The 14,732-nt window shown below is 38.7% G+C and overlaps 1 protein-coding gene across 3 annotated transcripts; it reads right to left on the reverse strand.

The window, feature by feature from the left end:
- Window positions 1–4,780: 4,780 nt before the first annotated feature.
- LOC114568347 (histone-lysine N-methyltransferase SETDB1-B) lies at window positions 4,781–12,297 on the reverse strand. Of its 3 annotated transcripts, none has more exons than XM_028597923.1 (8): window positions 12,214–12,297; window positions 10,786–10,896; window positions 9,425–9,760; window positions 8,691–8,864; window positions 8,191–8,392; window positions 7,994–8,067; window positions 5,523–5,713; window positions 4,781–5,428 (listed from the first exon to the last, which is right to left on the reverse strand). In XM_028597923.1, exons 2-8 carry the CDS (start codon window positions 10,889–10,891, stop codon window positions 5,321–5,323), a joined length of 1,191 nt encoding a protein of 396 aa, XP_028453724.1. In that variant the 5' UTR covers window positions 10,892–10,896; window positions 12,214–12,297; the 3' UTR covers window positions 4,781–5,320. The 3 variants fall into 3 exon arrangements, with proteins under 3 accessions (XP_028453724.1, XP_028453723.1, XP_028453722.1); XM_028597922.1 differs by lacking the exon at window positions 12,214–12,297 and adding an exon at window positions 12,050–12,200; XM_028597921.1 differs by lacking the exon at window positions 12,214–12,297 and adding an exon at window positions 11,816–12,200.
- Window positions 12,298–14,732: the final 2,435 nt, after the last annotated feature.

Genomic DNA, 14,732 nt, shown 5'->3' on the forward strand with positions numbered 1-14,732 from the left:
CAACGATGTCCGATTTCAAGTTAATGAATTTTTGTGAACAGTGGGGGTTTCGTTAGCTATGACTGTCCCTTCAATCCTAGCTATGTGTAGCTAGCTACAAATCAGGGATAGTTAGCTTCATTTACCGCATAATGTGTGTATATTTACAGTTTGAATTTCGTCACGCCACTTATACAACATCTCCCTAAATGTCTTATAAAGCTAACAACGGTGTCCGATTTCAAGTTAATGAATATTTGTGAATTTTAGAGGAATCATTTGTTTGTTTAAATAACTCAACACATTATAATTACACACATTAAAAGATTAACTGGAACCTGTGGTAACAGATTGCTGGTGCAACAAGCTCGCTGACCGCGCTCTTACTCACACACCGGGCATTTAGCTAGCAGGAAGAGGGGAGCTGCAGGCCCTGGAGCTCTGTCAGAGCACCGCGTTTAGTAGTCCATTTGCCAAAAAACGGTGACTTTGCGCGGGTATGGAGTGCTGTGGGCTGCAAGCCGTAACGGAGCTCAATCGAGCTCAGAGCAGGCCGGGGTGTGTAAAGGAAGGCAGGCTGGGCAGCGAGGCAGCAACACAGGCAGCACCGGCGCTGAACTCGAACAAAATTTGCAATTAGCCATATTTGAGCTTTACATAGTTGATTTCTCGCATAAAAAAGTTTCAGAAGTGAATTTTGTAATGGAATAGCAGAGATCTGCGTGACCTAGCTAGATTCGGAAGACTACCTGATCTCAGGTCAGTTGTGTAGCCTATGTAAATGTTGGGGCGTTCTCTTAAGGTTCCGGATTTTGAGATGCTTGCGTAAGCAACTAGCTTTGTTGAGATTCGCCCGTTTTCAGCGGCAGTTTCAAAATATGAGATTTTCATAGTAAAGGGGTGTCAGTGGGACTTTGAGCTTCTATGTATGTCCTATTTACCCACCGAACTGTCGTTATTCAACTATGACAGGGTAAAATCGGTTTAGCATTCTATCACCCCTTTAAAGGAGGGGGCTTTCACTTTGAAAACGTTTAGGTAGCACTATTGAGCCATTTGGTCACACCTAGGCAATAATCCCATAAAATATCAAATTTTTCACCAATTCTGATGCATGTGCACATTTTGGTAGGGTTTTAAGCATGTTAAAACCCTCAAAATGTGATAACACTCAGCGTCGTGGACTGACTGGTCTATGAGGCAAATGTCTGATTATTGTGATATTTTGTGATTATAAATTCTGAATCTGCAACCTTCTCCGTCAGGTAAATGTAGTACGACGTCTTCCTCTGATGTAGAAGTAAACTGTTCGTCAGTAGAGTTGCATATTAGGTGATTGGGTTGAGGGTCCTTCTGTAAAAGTGATTTTGGGGTACAACGGTTCTGGAGAATGCTACAAGCAGCAATACCACAGGCAACGGCCCGTTCCAAATAGGCACATTTTGAACGGGCCCTACTAGTGCTCTGAATAGCTACAAACTCAGAGTTGAGGTTATGTTAACGTTACTTGTCATCACAAAAAAATTGGAGATACCCTTGATTTTAGTTTGTATTATAGCTGGACGGTGCCTGATGCTAGCTACATTAGCAGCTTGGACAAGAACAAATGCATGTGAAACACTGAGACGTCTTCACCACCTGAAAGACATTATCGAATGGGAGTGTGGAGGAATATTCGCGATAGCTAGCTACATTTGCCAAAGTCGTCGGTTAGTCTTCGTACTTAAAGCCTTTACTCTTGTAAAAGTGTGACTTTTAGTTTGCTAATACTTTAAATAAGTACACAAATCTTACCTTTGTGTAGACTACTTTTTGAGTGCGGTGTCTATTCTTCTTCGCCTCTATTGCTGCTGCACCTAAGCCGTTAGCTCACTGCTGCCCCCTGTTTCCCTACAGAAGACCAACAAGTCTTTCTAATTGGCATTTTCTCACTAAATCCTAAATACCCGAAGCAAATAAATGCATATAGCAGTTAAAAATAAATAATAAAATATTACATAAAACTATGAACTTGCCAGTTTACTGGATACACCTCGCCAAAACGAATGCAGTCAATACAGCCAATTGAGTTAAATTAACACCAGTGATGGCAAAAAGTATTCAGATAATTTACTTGCATTGGAAATGCTGCTTAAGCTACGTGAAAATACAGAATACTTATGTATTTTGTATTTATGACTCATCATGCATACATTAGCCCTTATTTTATTATATATATTATTGGATTATTAGTATATGCATTAACATATTTATGTTCGCTGGTTGAAGTAGATTTTAACTGCTTTATGTAAGCTTGGATAGTTTAATCTAAAACAACACATCATATTTTATAAATGTTAATTGCTTTATTCACCCTTAGATTGCTAGATCTAAATGAAGCTAAATAAAGTGATAGTTAAATCTATCCAATTAATTTCAACAAGCCAATTTTTTATTTTTGTAGCCTATAGAATACTAGTTTTTGTTTTAGGCAGTCCTCTCCACTACTCTAATAGTTATTTGCTCACCTGTATAGGTATTACTAAAGCTGCGGTTTTACTTGTTTTGGTTGGATATATAGTACTGTCTCCTCAGCTATATATATATATATATATATATATATATATATATATATATATTTATTTATTTATTCCTGGAGTCATACATATGGAATACATTCCACAAGTTGGTGGAAGTAGTTTTGATACAGAGAACAAAGGTTACATATGTATCATCAAGTTATGTTTACTGCACAAAACATAAATTTTACATCCAAGTTTCAGTTAGTTGAGACCATGAGAGATTTACACAGTGGCATTATAATAAGTGAAGTGTTGGGACACACAGCAGAAAAAAAGACAAAGTTGAGAAATTAGATTATTATTTTTTTATCTCTGGAAATGAGACTGAGGTCACTTGCAAATGTCAAGCTAATATACAATGTAAAATGTTTGACTGTTATTACGTCTAAGAATGATAAACGATACAAAACAATTAAACGTAAATCAAATTGGATAATGTTGAGAAAATGCGGATCACTAGCTAGATGAGTAAAACAATGAAGAGTGAAAAAGCTGTTGATTCTAAAGTCCGTAGAATCACTGACTTGGTTTAGCTAGACAATTTTTTTCCAGATCTTAACTATTTACAAGGCCAACAACAAATACAGCTCAACAAAGTCACGACTGTTTGCTGTCCTGGCTCTACAATGGTGGAACATTGACATCAGGACAGCAGAAAGTCTACACATCTTCTGTGGCAAACTGAAACGGGTTGATGCAGACTGTACAAGTGAAACCAAAACATCTTGATTGCCCCCTTGTTGCTGGCTGCAGTTTAGGTCATAAATCCCACCCCCTCTAACTATAAATCGAGGAATCTCTGTGCATGTCTCCCACATGCGCAGTAAAGCAGCGGGAGTTTCTACACTAACAGAGGCCAAGCATGTCTTAGTAGTGAGGTACCGGTGTCGTGTCAAAAAGGGGGGGGCGCGTAAAAACATGGGGTCTGGGGGTCCTCTGCCAGAAAAATGTTTTTGATTTGAATCCCATTTCCTGCATTTCTAATAGGCCTGCACGATAAATCGTTATAAAATCGTGATCTCAATTCACCGTTCACAATTTAACTTTTAAATGATTTTTTTTTCTCCTTCAATTAATTTATTGAAAGCATTTGACATTGACATTAACATGCTTTAATTATGTAAAGACATGTTCAAGGAGTTCAGATAGAGCCTGTATCAGGGCCATATTTAGTTCAATGGGTTATGTCACTATTTTTGGTAGCCTACTGTACTTAAATGGCCAGTATGTACTTTATTTTCTTTATTCATTGAAACCTCTATGTTTAGGCTTGTGGTGATGCGCAATGTGCTATAGGTGCCAAAAAAAAATCTGTTTGGTACTGCCAATTTGTTTTGTTTTGTTTCATGTGTGCAATAAACACTACACTTCGTGAGAAAAAAAATCGTGGCAGATAATCGTGATATCAATTATAAGCTTAAAAAAAAAGAAAATAAAATAAAAACGGGATTCATATTTCGAATCTTGCAGGCCTAATTTCTATTTATAGGGACTATGGGGATACAGAATCCAGGAAAATTAAGTTGACCATAATGACATTGCGCTAGTAATAGTACTAAATTATGTATAGGAAAAAAGATGTCTTACTTTCTTTATTGCTTAAAATAGTGGCCAATCACCAAGACTTATAAAATAATATCAAACTAATTTGAAAGTGGAGGAGACACAAACAGGATTTTCAAAAGTGGGGGGAGATGGCCCCCTGTCCCCAGTGGAAGTTACGCCCTAGCTAGCAGGCCAAACTGGGCTCCCTGCTTCACCTGCCCAGTCCACATCGCTACTTGAATGTGTGACGGTTAGACAAAAGAAAATATATAAATAAAAATAGAGGACATGCCAAATCTCTCTTTGTACTGTGGGAGGAAGTGGAGACAACATCTTTATATACAGTCTAATGACTGAAAACACGCATTTAGACCGCACCTTGACATATCAAATAAAAATAAAAAAATCCATTTCTTCATCTTTCATTGTCTCTTAAATTTAGCACTTGAAGCAGTTCAGCATATTTGATGAAGTTGATGCACTTGCATGTACCCAATTGGTTGAATGCATCTATTGTGAGCGGTTTTGGATAAAAGTGTCAGCTGTATATAGGACATTTTAAAATAAATAAAAAAAATAAAAAAAATCATACAACTGGGGGATATTAAGAAAAAAAACATTCACAGTGATGTCCAACTGTCGTTCCAGCTTCCTAAAACTCAACATCCAAACTAGTAAAATAAAAAACAAAGCTCCTTCTCTCACATTTTTTAATAATGTTCCAACAAACCCCTCACATTTAAGTCCTAGTCTACATTAAATTCATCATTTAAATCACAATCTGGGCTTGGTCGGTCACCCTGTAAAAAAAAAGTTTTATAAAATAAAATGGAAAGCTTATATTCTTGTCTGCGACATGCACAGTTGCTTGTTTGAATTTACAGCTGCTTGATTATGCAGTTTTCTTTATGATAAATTCACATTTCATTGTTCATTATTGTTTTAATGGTGCACAACTTTAGTTGGAAACGTAAAAATACACCAACTATATCTGCACATAATTAAAATAATTAAATTCAGAAAATCAGAATGGAACAAACGTCTGGCTTGAGTCATTCATGTCCACTCATCTCATAACTGCTAATCTTAATTTTAGGCTGAAATGGTTCAGTTCATGTTTCCTAAAAATAAAAAAATAAAAAATCCAACGGTACATCACTTCAGGGTGATAAAGATTATTGAAAATGGATTTTTTCATTTTTATATTCCAGAGCCACTACCTTTGTTTTGGGCTTTTAGTCAGAATCATCACTATGCTCTTCCACTTCTTTCATTTCCAAAAATCTTGTCATGTGTTCAAGTCGCATGGAGCCTCGATGGATCCACTCCTTATGTTGATTATCCTGAGGGTGACAAAAACAACTGCATTATACCGCAGACATACTAATAAAAATAACATCAACGGTTTCCACAACGGCAGTATTTAATGATACTGACCTGAAAAACGACCTGAATCAAGCTGCTGTCAACCAACTCCACTTCGCACCTCTGCTGGGCTCCATTTATTTCAACATTAAGGCTCTGTCCAGCCCTGTACTGGGTCAAATGTGGGTACGGCCAGTCCTTCAGGTATTGCGTCATAAAAGACTTGTGAGGGCAGTCTGGAATGTCATCTAAAACGTTTTCCACTGTCAAAAAAAGGGAAAGGAAAAAAAAGCCGTCAGCATGAGGAAATCTCCGTCTGAGGGGCTTTCGGGCCTTTATTTTGGCCGACCTGACATGTTCGGTCGGCGGCAGGGCAGTCGGGACTCACCCTGAAATGGCGAGCAGAATGAGCGTGACTAGAGTCTCTCAAAATCTGACAAAAATCTTTTAAACTGACCTTTGTTGATCTGAAAGGAAGACACTGCATGGCCTATTTCTCGCTGAACACATCAGGTCGACCAAAATAAAGACTGACAGCCCCTCAGACGGACGACGGCATGGAACACGCCGAACAGACTCAAGTCACTGACCTCGCCAGACTGTCCAACGGCCGATTATCGGCCCGGTGTGTAGCTGCCTTTAAGCCTCCAACATCGCCTTACAGGCAGCTAACCATCACCTAAAAACCTTAAATCTGCATTAAACATAACCATTGCCGCGCTGCCTGGAAAGCGACGTTGGGGGCTAAAAACACCAAACACCGCACGGTGGGAGGGGCTGTGTGTGTGTGTGTGTGTGTGTGTGTGTGTGTGTGTGTGTGAGCGACACAAGTGACAGAGAGACGGAGGAGAGCAGGGAAAGGAAATGCAGAAGAACAGTTTAGTTCTGGGTATCATAGCAACGTTTGCATCCGGTTTCCCCTTTTTAAATGACGAATAGATTGCCGCCGCCTGTTGGCATGGAGAGTTGGTTCCTCTCACTTAGGCGCAGAACGCACGTGGTAGTTGGCCGTCAAGTCTTTGCGGTGTGTCCGAGTGCAAATTTTTGGCCAAGACGAACGCTGATGTCTGGCGACGCCACAGTCTGTCTCCGTCGCCACTAGTTCTTGGCCGTCTGCTTGGTGTATCAGGACCTTTACCGAAATGTCTGGCGTACTACTGTGGATACAACTGCGCATCTCAATGGGTGCAAAGATTTTGAGGCTCGGATTCTTTCTGGGGTCAGCCATGCTTGTAAAGGTTTTATGCACTTGGGGCTCTGTAGCTTTGGCTGAACATGCTCACCAGTGTGTGTTTGCATGATACATTTGGTATGTCCCAAACCCATAATACATATTAATTCTAAGCATGTTTTTAGTGTAGACTGTATATAAAGATGGACGACATGATAGCTCTCCCAAAGTAAAGCCAAAACCTCTTTGCCCCTTGGTGGCTGGCTGCAGTGTAGGTAAAAACCCCCGCCCCCTCGGATGGGATGGGACATAGGCCAAACTAAGAAAAATCAAAGTAGTAGTTCTTATCACGCTGATGTTTGGTAAAATGGGATGTGACATCATGATTGACAGTTGTGATTGCCTCACAATAGAGTCCAGCAGGTCGTATGAGTGGGACATCCGCAGCTCCACAAGCCGATCACTACAGCAAAGACTCTGGCTCCAAATTACTTCACCAACACAAGATGGCAGCACCCTTTTTCAGGATATTTTGGCATCATTTTTGTAGAGTGGGAAGAAGTGGAGACGCATCACTCATCGTTATATGGTCTATGGTTTTTAGTCTATAGTGTGTTCTTAATCAATAAGGTGACAGTATACTCACACGGATAGTATGCATCATGGTATGCATACTAAATAAGGTATAAATATATATATAAATAAAGACACTATTTTCCCATAATGCATTGCACAAAAGAAAAAAAATCTTTAAAAAAAAATGTGGGTGGTGGTGAAACAGCTCAAAAAGGTTGTGGAAAAAACAAAAATGTATTACATCTTCCGAAAGATCATTCCAAATTTCAAGTTTGATGGACGTCTAATGTCGCACATATTGTATAATTTCCTGTTAGTATAAAGCAGTTAAGAATGTAGATTTTTGTATACCAACTGCTAAACGAGTGTACTATGACAATTAGTACGCAGGATATTAGTATACTGCGTAGAATTAGTATGTAGTTATAATGGATTTAGGACGCAGCAATTATTTGTGCCCAACACAAACAAAACGAGTACCTATTCATAGCTGCTCTATAGTACTATTAATGGTCCAAAACTCTAGATAAGCTAATTGTATGTTTTGTATGTTGTTTAAAAAATGTATTAAATTGTTAAATCACAAAAACAAAACTCTGGAAAAGTACAAACTAAACAGGGAATTAGAAGTAAAGGTCCACCTCTAATCAGTTTCAGGTAAAAGGCCTACTTCTCTCTGTAAATAATAAAATAAAAAGGCCATGGACATAATTTGAGAGTTACTAACAGTAATTTACAGGACAGTTGGCTTTGGGTGTGAAAGAAAATGTGTGAGTGTGAAAACAGCCAAACTTACGTGGTCTGCAGACCAGGCGAAATAAAGGTAAACCAACATAGACCGGCGTGTGATCATCCATAAAAACCAGGAACCTGGAAAATTAAAATATGTTTTACATCAAGTCAAACCTTTACTAAAGTATTTTTTTTTATTTTTTTTTTTTAGTTTCTTCCAAAACATCTGGTGGTTCATAGATGTGTCATTTAAACACACACCTTAAGCGGTTCTTTCTGCTGGGAAGCTCTGCCAAAACACCAGGCCGGAACCGGAACTTGTTATCTGGACACCTGACCACAACACGAGCACCGACATACAGCTGCTCCAGCTTCGGTGTGGTTTCAAAGGCAATGTGATGGCCAGACACTAGGCTCCGTCCCTTTTCTTCATAACTAACTTTGTACTTCAACCGTCCATCTTCTGCAAATAAAAATATAAGTGAAATCACCAGTGTCTAATTTTTAGCTTCATTGTTCTGCAAATAATTACTGAAGTGAAAAACACTGTTCTCTCTGAACATACACTGTTGAATCTGCATGAATGTGCTACATTTTTGTGTATAAAACAACCAATCAAAATTTAAATGATCTTGAGCTGCTACCAACAATTAATTTTGTTATCGATTAAGTAAATCTAGCAAAACTTCCTTAAAATCCAGGTGTTTGGTGCATACTGAGCACAAGGCAAAATGTCCTGCTTAAAAGATACATTTTCTTACCCTTTGTTACTATATCCACTATTTTCGCCCGTTGCCATCTCATGGACCTCTTCCTGGCCAGGACTATCATGTCCACTTTGAGCTCTTCTTCTGGCAAGTTCGGACGAATCTTTGTGGTTTCAGTGGAGCAATGGGCAAAAGCAGCTGATACTATTACTGGGGCTGTTTCTGGCACTGTGAAAAAACACAAAATGTGTATATTAAAATGGCTTGGGTGATTGTAAATAAATAAATATAAATATATATACCCTTGTGTGGTCCTTTGGGTCCTTGTGACCCAAAGGACAAAACAAGGGTTAATACAGCACCTTGGTGCTTGTTTGTACAGCATTTTGGTCAGCTTAAACTGTGTTTAAATGTGCTCTAGAAACAAACTTTCTTACTTACTTTACAAGAGACAGGGTTTAGAGAGCAATTCTCAACAAAATAAACGGAAGTACATAACCCTTGTGTGATCCTTTGCTGTACAAACAAGCACTAAGGTGCTGTATTAACCCTTGTTTTGTCCTTTGGGTCACAAGGACCCGAAGGACCACACAATGGATGGATGGATGGATGGATGGATGGATGGATGGATGGATGGATGGATGGATGGATATGAATGACTGGTCATGGGAATTTTCAGGGAATAAAATATGACCTGATGATGTCACGTTTAAAAATTGTCATAATGTGAGTGGCAATCATTTTGGTATTTTCCTCTGTGAGTGATGTGGTGTTCATGTTGGCATTACCATTGTTGTTGTTTCTACTTCTTGTTGAGCCAGTCTTGGCATGCTTTCCAGTTTTCTTTTTATTGTTTGAGAGTGAGAAATCAGAATCACTCGAATCATCGTCTGGTTCCCACTGCATATCAGAATCAGAGCTGCTGAGGGAGTCATCTTCACTGTAAAACTGCTGAGGTGTTGGTGGTCGCAGAGCACTGATCTTATAATCAGGGAGTCGGGTCAAGACAACCACTGCTTTTTTAATTCCACCCAGAGAGTCAGAACCATCCTCCATTTCTGTCTCCTTGATGGGTGTTACATTTGTGGAGGGAACAGACTCACATGGGGAATCTGACATATTTTCTGCAGAGAAAAAAAAAAAAAGAAATTGGTGAAATTGTGGCTTGCAACAAACAAACAAAACCACAGCAGAGATTATTGTTCTAGAGCTGCAATGATCAATCAATGAAACCAATAGTTGTAGATTAACGGCAATTATTTTGATAATTGATTAGCGTTTAAGATGCCAATTATTTGCTGGTTCCAGCTTCTCAAATTGTGGATTTGGAGCTTGTTTGTATCATATGGTTTATTCCACAAAGGAGGTCATGTTTTTTGGTGCGGTTTGTCTGGCATTTGTCTGTCAGCAGGATTATGGGAAAATTACTGACTCGATTTTCATGAAACTTGGTGGAAGGGTTTAGTAGGGGTTGGTACAGCATAGTTTTTTTTTTTTACATTTTCTGTGGCAATACTGTATCCATACACAGATATATAAATTGTGCATGGGAATTTAACTTTTTGGTACTACAATTATAAAATCAATTGCTTTTTCAGTCAATTGAAGTGAGATGAACAAACACAGAAATGTATCTTATTAGATAAAACTGATGTTTTCCTGTGGGGACATAATTTGAAGTTGGAAAAAAGTTGATAAATTGCAATTTATCGCAATAAGTTTAAAATCCCAATAAGTATTGTGATAATATCGTATTGTGGTGCCTTTGGTGATTCCTACCCCTAGTGTTTAGTATTAACCAAAGAAGAACCCCTTAAACTGCAAAATAGATCTGAATAGAGGGGCAGATACAAATTCATTTTCACTTTCGTTAACATTACGAGATAGGGTATTTGTGCTGCATTCAAATAATAAAAATAGTTCCCGACTAGGAAAATTCACACAACATTAAAACATTGTGAGATGGGGCATGCCTTGGCAGAAATCGCTTTCCAAGTGCCCTTGTAATTACTTATAATTTAAGGACATAACTTTCTCATAGATGACACAAATAATTGCCAGAAAGCCTTTTTAAATAATAAGGTTGACCTTATTGAAAAACCACCATGATTTTTTTTTTCAATTAACATTTCAATTAAGATGTGCTTACCATCATCATCTCTTTCTTCATCAGTTTTCGTCTTTATATTGTTTTCTACCCTCTCCCCAGTCTCCAGGAGCTCCGGCATTCTCTTCTCCATCTTGGCCACCTCCATAACCACTGCAACACACACGTGATTTAAAGTAAGGGTTTGAACGCCACTAGATACCTCATATGTTTGAGTGCCAGGTGTAAGGACATAAAACGCACATTAGATCTTGACAATTGTATTGGCATGGTCAATACATTGTCTGATATAATTTCTTTTTAGCCAATATGTGGAATTATCTGCTTAGTTGTTGCTGCTGTATATGCCTGCTGTCATCAGTACCTATACATAAAAGTAATTAACGTTTTATGTATGTGCAATATCAGTATCTTATCTGTGCACTGTGAATACTGTGTATTCGACCTTTCAGTAAGTTTACTTATTACATTTTGCCTTTACTGCTTTTTTACGTAGCCTATTTATTATTATAGCTTGCATTCTTCACTGATGCCTATTTTTGCACTTTCCCGTTATGCTGCTCTAACACTGCAGAATTCCCCGTTGTGGGACTAATAAAGGATTATCTTATTTTAGCTTCTACGAAATTTCCTTCCTGGTGATGATTTTTCACAGCAAAACCCAAATCTTGAAACTGCAAATATGACTGAGTATGGAGTAATTGAACTAAACCCTTAAAACTGCAGATGCCTAACAAAAAGTAGGCCTCATCGTAAAAGAGGCTGACACATTTTGACTGTGTTTAGAGACCTTCAGTGCAAAAGAGGACTAACGTACAGGAGCTTTGGTGTGTTTTGACTTTTATATAGTAACGTTTTTTAACGGTCAGAAATAACGTTAGTTAATTTGTAATTTAAGAAATTCCACCAGATGCCGCAGGGTTAACGTTATTCATAAAGCTTAGCCTTGTTATATATAACGTTAGCCTAGTTAACAGTTTAACGATATGGCTAATAGCATTATAGCAAGCGTAAGGATAAAAGCGTAGCGTTAATAACATTACTTATACCAAAAACTTAACGTTAACGTTACCTGTTGTCGTGTCCTGAATATCTGCTTCAAAAGGACAAACGTTTGGTCAAACTAGCTACAATGCAAGTAATTGTATTGTGTGTCTTTGCGATTAAAGCTTAAGTTTGGTAATAACGATACAGACCGAAAGCTAGCTATCGTGCTAGTACCGATCATGGAAGTGGTAGCTAGCTAGCTAGCTAACTTGCCGAGAGGCACTGGAAATATGAACTAACAACGGTTTGAGAAACTCACAGTTAAACTTTCGTTTTGATTTTATGTCACGACTGTATGGAAATTATGCAAAATAACCTGCAAACTGATTCTGCTAATGAACTGTATTAAACAAAAGTAGCTAGCATAACCACGCCAGCTTCCACCATTTTAGACGTCTGTTATTGTTATTTTCTTCTTCCTACCGTTTTGCCTTTTCCTCTTCTTGATGCTTTATAGCAGTCGGCAAACACTGACATGGCGCTTTACCGCCACCAACTGGTTTGTTTTCTTCCATGGTTTTGATTGGATGGATGGATCGGGATTATGAACCAAAGCGTAACGTTCAAATTGTTATTGGACACTCAAAAGTATATCTCACAAACTCAGAGGCTATATGACATGTAAATAGTTTATTATACAACATAAAAAAAGTAATGTCATTTGTTAATTGCTTTTTTCTATGAGCAAGACAGCAACTGCAGTCCCAATATTTCCTATCGGGAATGGATCGATTTGCAGGATGGCTGAACTCCTGCTGTGGAGGATTGTTTATGTCTCAGAATAACATATTTTTTAGTTGCTGCTGCATTACCAGTTTATTCCATGGACAGATTATGAGACACTGGGCCCCTAGTCTACATATATACACATATATCTATACACATAAAGTTACACATATATCCTTAATTTCCTTCGGGATAAATAAAGTATCTCTATCTATCTATCTACATATGTAGGCCTACCATGTAGCTCTATTATAGGCTATATGAAAAATTAAAGACCGCTAAAGACCTATAACATAACAAATAAATATAGGCATCTATGCTGCTCACTAGTAGTAAGACACAAACCCTTCCATGAGAATGTAATGATGACTCCTTTTTGTCCAAAAGTTGCCTGACTCCTGTATGCAATGTAGACTTCATATCTATTCAAAGCTGCATGGTCTAAAATAGATATTAATATAGTAATGCAGCAATGAGAGTGTATCTTACTTTCCTAGAGTCCTGTTACCGACTGATTACACGCTCCTCTCTCTCTCTCTCAGGTGATCTGCTCCTCCTGGTAGGTGGAGGTGGAGATGGAGCCGTAAGGATCCACTACAGTCTGGGCACAGCGCACCACCGTCACCAGCAGGAAGAAACAAAGGACGAAGAGGAAGAAGAGAGCAAAGCCCAGGTCCACGTCTACCTCAAACTGTGGCGCGGGGTGAGAAGCCTGGTCCATGTGGGCTGATGATGACTGCTAATCCTTTCTTCTTTGTGTCCTTGTCAGTTCAGCACCACCACTCTAGGAGAAGGACAGGTGCGTGCACATGTGCTCTTGAGATGATGGTGATGACTTGATGGCGGAAATACAAATCAGAAAGACAGACAAAGATTAAAGAGGTTACAGCCAGCTTCTGAATGCAGAGACAGTATACAACCTATTGCTTAAAACATCCCGTTGGTTAAGATGCATACCATGTAACTTCAATGTCCCTGGTTGGATTCTGGTCAGGGTATTTTGTTGCATGTCATACTGTACCATTTCCCAGGGCTGTAATTATTTTCATTACAGATTAATTTCTCAATTAAATTATGAATTGTTTGGTCTGTAAAATCGCCATCACAATATCCTGGAAAGCCAAGATATTGTCTTCAAATTGCTTGTGCAACAAACAGTCCAAAGATATTTGGTTTACTATCACATAAAACTGTGGAAACGCTCAATATTCTAGAAGCTGGAACCAGAGAATGTTTGATATTTTTAGCTTGAAAAAAAGACATAATTGATTATCAAAATAAATGCTGAATATCTTTTTGTTGATTTACCATTTGGTTAATCAACCAATCTTTACAGCTCTACTACGTTTATATATTGGACAAGTTATGACACTCATAACATATTGTTCTGGGATCATGAAGTTTTATATCCACTGTAAAAGTTGACAGCAGCACATGATTTCAAAAAGAACCATATTAGCAAATAACTGAAAAATATATTATCAATTCATTTTAAAGATATGATTTCAAACTCACCATTTTTCATTGTCAACAGATGTTTGTTGCTGCAGTTTTTCCACCACCCATCCAAACCTTTGAAAAGCTTTTCATAGTATCTCCGTCCCGACTCCCTCTGAGGTTCCTTATTACTCGAGTTACATAAGACAGTCATCAGTTACCAAAGTCTTAACTGTCCTCGTGATCATCCCAGGAAAAATGAGCAGCCCACAAATTAGCTTCCTGCGCACACACATGCATACTCATTCATGCACTTGCACCTTGCGACCTCCCCCTGGCGTGTAAAGCCTTTATTAATACTTAAGCAGGAATTGAATAACGGTCCACACAGTTCACAAGTGAAGCAAACACCCCACAGCTTTTGTTCTCCTGTCACAAGGACCTCCATCGCTGTCACCAATTAGACTTCACACCACTATAACTCAAGCACCTTAGGCGACACTGAGCTTATTCATTACACAAGGCTGAAAAGGCAACAGAGGAAGGAGATATGTGAATGAAAAGGCAAAGATTTCAGGAGGAGGAAGACTGGACTCAGAAGGGGGGCGTGTTAAGGAAAGCCCAAGGGTTGGAGCAGAAGAAATAGGAGATGCACAAGCAATTAAACTGCAGAGCCAGATGCAAGAGCAGGGTGGAAATTGACCCTGCAGCTTTAAAATGGAGATTGTTACAGTGAAGCTGCCAGTGACAAGAACAGTGTGGAGGCTGAAGTGCGGGGC

The sequence above is a fragment of the Perca flavescens genome, chromosome 14 (genome assembly GCF_004354835.1).
Source record: "Perca flavescens isolate YP-PL-M2 chromosome 14, PFLA_1.0, whole genome shotgun sequence".
Taxonomy (NCBI): domain Eukaryota; kingdom Metazoa; phylum Chordata; class Actinopteri; order Perciformes; family Percidae; genus Perca; species Perca flavescens.

Coding starts and splice junctions, on each gene's coding strand:
- LOC114568347 (XM_028597923.1), bottom strand. CDS start 10,891: ATGGAGGTGGCCAAGATGGAGAAGAGAATGCCGGAGCTCCTGGAGACT. Junction 8,393..8,690: donor AGTGGATATAGTAACAAAGG/GTAAGAAAATGT, acceptor TTTTATTTGCAG/AAGATGGACGGTTGAAGTAC. Junction 5,714..7,993: donor TCGCCTGGTCTGCAGACCAC/GTAAGTTTGGCT, acceptor TTTTTTTGACAG/TGGAAAACGTTTTAGATGAC.